This window comes from Ailuropoda melanoleuca, unplaced genomic scaffold (assembly GCF_002007445.2).
Source record: "Ailuropoda melanoleuca isolate Jingjing unplaced genomic scaffold, ASM200744v2 unplaced-scaffold73480, whole genome shotgun sequence".
NCBI lineage: Eukaryota > Metazoa > Chordata > Mammalia > Carnivora > Ursidae > Ailuropoda > Ailuropoda melanoleuca.
Window position 1 is genome coordinate 1 of NW_023248815.1, and position 6,680 is coordinate 6,680.

The 6,680-nt window shown below is 32.3% G+C and overlaps 1 protein-coding gene across 1 annotated transcript; it reads right to left on the minus strand.

Moving 5' to 3' along the window:
• Nucleotides 1–150: 150 nt before the first annotated feature.
• Nucleotides 151–6,484, minus strand: LOC117800637 (C2 domain-containing protein 5-like). The gene is made up of 2 exons (XM_034653193.1): nt 6,063–6,484; nt 151–921 (listed from the first exon to the last, which is right to left on the minus strand). Exons 1-2 carry the CDS (start codon nt 6,287–6,289, stop codon nt 576–578), a joined length of 573 nt encoding a protein of 190 aa, XP_034509084.1. The 5' UTR covers nt 6,290–6,484; the 3' UTR covers nt 151–575.
• Nucleotides 6,485–6,680: the final 196 nt, after the last annotated feature.

The window sequence follows — 6,680 nt, forward strand, 5'->3', positions numbered from 1 at the left end:
AAAAAAAAAAATTTTAAAAAAAAAAAAAAAAAAAAAAAAAAAAAAAAAAAAAAAAAAAAAAAAAAAAAAAAGAAGTAACAAAATAATCTGATTTTTAAAACAATTTTTATCATAAAACATTCATAGAAACTCACAGAAATTATTCGTCAAAATACAAATAGGAGAGGGAAAAATTATAAATTGCATACATTGAGAAAAATGTAAGAATAAGTAAAGCAAAAATGCTACTTTCTAACCTAGAGAGCAAAATCAAACACTTTAAATAGCAAGAAGTTAATAAATAGATATATGTATTCCAATATAAACATTTCGATTATTCGAAAAATTTTCATAATAAAATCTTAGAATTAAATTCAGAAATAGACAGAAAAATGAATTCAAAAATGTTTCTACTGCATGAGGAACTGGATTGCAAGCTACTAATGTTACTTTCTATTCAAAAGCTTTAAGATGTTATTCCTCATAATATGAGCATGAAATGAAAAATGTCTACATGCAAAAATAAATTCTGGACTTCATATCTACACTTTGATTAAATCAACAAATGTAGATCTTTGAACAAGATAATTTCTGAGCTACATGAAATTTTCATATTTTAATGGTAGTAACTGAAAATGATCAGTATTCACATTATCTTTTAACTTAAATGCCAAAAACAGGAGGAAAGCCTTGGATGGAAAGCTAATAAAGAACAGAAACAAATTTGGAAAAAAAAAAAAAAGAAAGAAAAAAAGAAAGAAAAAGAAAAAGGTGGGTGGAAGCGCCTTACCAGTTTTGGGTGTCAAACTCAAATCTGTGTCAGAAGAAGAGGACTGTCGACTGTAGGACTTGGAAGGTGAAAAGGAATAAGTTTGGTTTTTCAGAGGGGTTGAGGGTCCTGATGAGTGAGTATTGGGATTGGGATCTTCATTGAAGGGAATCCTGCCAGAAGAAGGTGGAGAAATATTAAGCAATCATGTGCCAAAGGACCTGACGGAAGGCAGCATGATCCAAACACTGGGAAAGTATTGGGCAGGGCCAGCAGTCATTTCTTAAGTGTGGAGCTGGGTATGAGGCCAAAGACAACCAATTGCTGTTTAACCATTCATCATTCTCCAGATAAATAATTATCTGCACTGAAACAGTTAATAAGCCAAGTAAAAAAGCAAAGCATGAAATGACAGACTAAGGGGGTAAAAAATATTAAAAGGAAAAATAAACAAAAAAATAAATACATGACTGAAAATACTTTCAAATAAACAATGCTTTTTTAAGTTACAAAAGAAAAAATGATGCTGCAAATGGTGTGTGCAAATATTCACAACTGTTTTTATATTTGCACACACAGATATCTTCAAAAGAAAAATGTTTCCTTATCCTATAGCATCAAGAGTGCCACAGCTAAAAACACAGCAGAGAGAAAAATGAATATAGCTACACAGAACCATTGCATTTTACGCAGTATAGAGTTTCTTACCTGTTTTCCAATAGCTCTCTTCCACAGAATAAAACAGACCCTACTATGTAACAGGTTTCATACATAAATAAAGTAAGCAAATCAGAAGCTTTGACAGCTATTTCATTTAGAATCCAATCATCAATTTTATTTCTAACCAGATGCAGAAATAATGGCAAAAACACATACTGGAGGATACTCCTAAAAACTTACAGGATGCATATATAAGATAGGGTTCTTACAGGATCTATGGAAGAGACTTTGGAAGCTAGAAGAACACTTTCACTTCAAAGTAGTAAAAGCCTCTGCGGTGGCTATATATTGGATTTCTTCACTGCAGCTGGACTTCAAGTAAGAAAAGGTGGAAGCCAAGACTTGTGGTACCTGCCTACACTACGCTACCTGCCTGCCTGCCCTTTGCAGCCACTCTGCCTGTGGCCTGCCTTCCCCAGCTCTTGAGTCTGAGCAGTCTCGTACCAGTATAGATGAGAGTGGGAACAGACACAGAGAAGTTCTGAGTAAGTCGTGAGCCAGTAGCAGTGTGAATTGGGCTGTTGTGAGTCGAGCGGCATCCATGGCTTGGAGGATGAACCAGCGGAGACCTGAGGGAATTTGTAGTCAAAGTGGAAGAAAAGAAAACAATACATACAACAGATAGCAAAGTTGTGTTAAAATAATTTCAAAGGAGCTTTAGTTAGGGGAGAGGAATTTTTAATCCCCAACATGCAAAAAACAAATTGAAATTTAAAAAGAATAGCTAAATACTAACTCATTAGGATACAGTTATAGTTTTAAGGGATCGGATTAATAATTAGGACTGTGAATAAGAAAAACAGCAAGCAGAAACAGTAGCATTAAATAAGAAAAACACTAAGATTTGGATTCTGAGTTGCTTTAAAATGTCTGTTATTATTTTGATCACCATAAAGCTTACTACACAGGGACAAAACACCTATAAAAGTGAAAAGTCAAATACAAAGTTATGTTACTTCTGAAACTGCATTCATGTAATTAATTATATTTTTCTATAAAGAAAGTTTAACAGATGTTTCTGTCTATACTCGCAAGATAGTGGTACTAAAGAATATGAAAAATGACAGCATAAGGAAAATGAATGAACTAAATGAATATAAGCAAATACAAACATTCCAGTATTTCAGCCCTCCAAGTATTTCAGTACTCCAAGTACACTGCTTTCCAGATTACACTGGAAACAAAACAAAGCAAGGGGACACTGCTTTTCAAAACACATTAATAAAATAATGTAGATAATTTTTGTCTAGCTCTCAAACAGAATATATTATTTAAATTTAAACAGAATCTATTAAACTACATTCTGAATTGAAATTTTATATCAACTGACATCCTGCAACAGATCATATCTATATGTATGTATAGATATATTTATATCACATACACAGACATATATTCACATATAATATTTACATTTTCATGAAGACATTTTGCTAAAAGGGCATAGTTACATCAAATGGGGGAAATGGCATATTAGACAACTAAGAATCCTGTACTTCATATTAGCAATTACTTCACTAAGCAGCGCCTTTGCTTATGCATAATGGGGGGAAAACAATCATATGTGAATACACTCTGAAAAACTATCATATCTCCATTTTTTAGAATTCAAATTAAAAGCAGATCAACAGCTCAACTTTTCCAGGCCTCTTCTTTTCTACTGCCCAGTGAACGTTTCCGGCAATCACAATTTGCCACAAGGTTCAAACATGAGCTATCATTAACTGGCAATAATGGTCTTTCACAGTGCCTACAGACTATTTTCTGAAAATATCACTGGTTTTACAATAGGACAATGTTTCTGTTTTTGTTGCCAGTTTAAAATAAAAATGTGTTTAATACAACTGATAAAAATCAAACATCTCATTGGTGACCTATTTATATAAACAACTGAGTGAGGTTTTATTTTTGTTTTTTCTTTCTGTTGAAGTGACCAATGAAGTTAAAATTCTAAGAATCAGTGCTGCACAGAGGAGAAATTACAGTTAACATCTTTTAAACAGTACTTTTTTTTTTAAAGTAGAGAAGCAGTAGATCATATTTAAATGCACTTTCTACCATCAAGATAGTTCAGCAAGGAAATACCAAAGAGATTTATATCATTCATCAAACTAAATATCTGAAAGGGGAAATAAAAAAACAAAACAATGGAGTAGAACACACCATTAATAAAGGTAAAATAAAATGAATAAAATAAAATGAATGTTGTAAAAGGTTCAAATTATGACATCTAATTAAAATTCAAATACAAAGTATCACCATATGTATTATTGGAATTCTAATTCTTATCAGTCTCCTTTCATGACAGATTATCTTGCAGTAATACCCCAGTGACATTTCTAATATTAAATCCATTCAGACAGGAACATAATCCAAACTACCATTTATCAAATTCCTGCCTAGAATCAACATGATAATTAGACATCAAAATAATTATAATCAGTTCAATCATAAAACAATTTAAACTAGCACCCAAAATTGATTCACTATCAAAAATACACAGAAGCTGGCTGAAATAAAGCAGCCTGAGTACTGAGTTTGTTTTGTTTTGATACCATGACTGAGGTAGTAAGATGCCTTTCAGAAAATCTTAATGAAGCAACTTGAATTCTTCATGATGTGAATATTTGACAACTTAGGGTAGATGGGCTACAACAAAATTAGAAAAGGAGAACACTTACACAATCCCAGCAGATTTACATTAATGGAAATAGTCCTAAATGCAGGCAAAATGTATTCCACTACTATCAATATATCATTTTAAGACACTAACAGATAATACAACATTCTCTTTCTACTAAATAATTTAGTGAAAAGAGGAAAAAACTTCAGACAATACTGTTGCAAAAGCCAGGCCCCTTCAGGCAACTTAGATAAAGCTGGAGGATGGCAAGAGAAGGAGGGACCCAAGTCTTTACTTAAATTTGGTGTGGAAAAAGAAAATAAAAACTGAGTCCCTCAAAAAGTTACACCTGCAATCTGACTTTACCTGTGGCAGCAGGCAGTTCATATCTTTTTAAAAATATCTTAAATGGAATATAAAGCAAATCCATGCTTCAATTTATTTAGTTATTTCACTTGTCAAGGTATTTCCCAATAAAATCAGGCAATATATATAATACTGTGCTCCCTCTTGTGACTAAAATTTAATCTAAATAACTAAAGGCCAACAGAATTGAAATAATTAAACAGAAAGAATAAGCTTAAGAGGAACATCTCATTTTTTAAAATATTGTTAAAAAAAAGTTGAATCACCATATTGTACATGCGAAACTAATAGAACACTGTATGATAATTATACTGGAATTTAAAAAAATTTTTAAGAGGATTGTGATTGTTTTCTAGTCAACATCTCTTGACTACTGTGAGTCTGAGAAGCATTTCAGGTTTTCTGACTACAGAATCCTGACTCCCTGATGATACAGGGCAGGGGTCAGCAAACTATACCCTACAGGTCAAATTCACCCTGCATCTATTTTATAAATAATCAAGTTTTATTGAAACACAGCCACACTCATTTATTTGCATACGGTCAATGGCTGTTTTCATGCTACCATGGCAAAGATCAGTAGTTTTTAGCAGAGACTAAACTATTATTTACCTGTATCATCTAGTCATTTACAAAAAAAAATTTGTTGACCCTTGATCTAGAAGAATCTCTAAATCAGTGGGTCTCAATGGAAGTATTACTGGCATTTAGGGTGGAACAAGTCTTCATTGTACAGAGTTGTCCTTTGCTGTGTACAAGAATCAGCATTTCTAGTCCCCAACCAGGATCTTCCCTCACCCCAACATCATGACAGAAAATTTTCATTTTAAACATTCTTTGTAGACAGCACCACAACCACCACCACATTGAGAATCTTCTGTCTTAGACACAAATGATAACACATAAGCCAAATCCAGCCAACCAAAGAGTTTTGTTGAACCACACTCAGTTTTTAAAAAATGTATGAGCCTCAATTCCTTTAGATCAGGATCAGCAAACTCCTTTTTTTGGTAAACAAAGACAGAAACTATATGGCTAGTCCGTGAAATATTTACTATCCAGCCAAGTTTGCCAATATCTGCTTTACACAGTCCTCAGTACTCCCTATTTAATTATACTCAATTATTTTATTTATATAAACAGTCTGGCCTCTGTAGACATTTGCATTTCAGACCCCTGCACAGGTCAATTTTTCCTGCTATACTCTTCCTTTCTATACTATGTTGCTAATAATAAGCATAACTGGTTTATCAGGTATAATAATGGGTTTAAAGCATTCCCCAAAGAATAAGTAAAAATTCCATTAATAACCATTTAATGCTTTAAATATACAGTGCCTAAAGATATGAAATAAGGTTAGTGTTAGATTACTTAACTTGAATTTCATATTAAGACAGTACAAATAAAATATTAGGAATAGCTAAATAGATTAAAGCTTCAGATTTTCATAGTCACCTCTGATATAAAAATTACCATAAGAAAAAAAAAAATCACCGTAGTGAAAATGTATGTTAAACAACTCTACTAGAATATTTCAAATCAAATGAAAATATATAGGTAAAAGATAAAAAGCTCCATAAGAATGATTCATTGATTCATACTTACTCCTTCATTTCTTTGGATGGGGAATTACATGCAGGAAGGAGTGCTGCTGGGCTACTTAGTTTATCCAGTGTACACGCTGTTCCTATGGCTCGTACCACTAACCCAGATTCGCCTTCCAGATCAAAACACTGTAAGTACCCAACAACTGCATTTCCTCTCATTTCAAGCACTTTCAAACCAATCTTCCTCTGCAGCTCACCTACAAAAAAAAAAGGAAGAAAACTCATTCTGCTTCAGAACTTCACATTACCTAATATAAAGCTGGATATGGTAGCAATAAAAAAAGAGTCAAAAAAATCATAGATTTTTAGAGCTTGAAAAGAACCTAAAAGATAATCTGCTCCAGCCTCCTAATTTCAGGGAGGTAAGACATTATTAGATGCATTTTACAGATGCGGCAAATTAAGATTCACTCATTCATGCATTCATTTACCAAATAATTTTTGGTTGTGTACTATGTGCCTGGCATTCTTCCTTTCTTCTAAGTGCTAGAAATACAGAGGTGAACAAAAAAGATATATTATTTAATATATTAAATATAACATTATATTATATTAAGTATAAATATATTTATACTGATTTATAAATATATTAAAATATAATTGATATATTTAATAT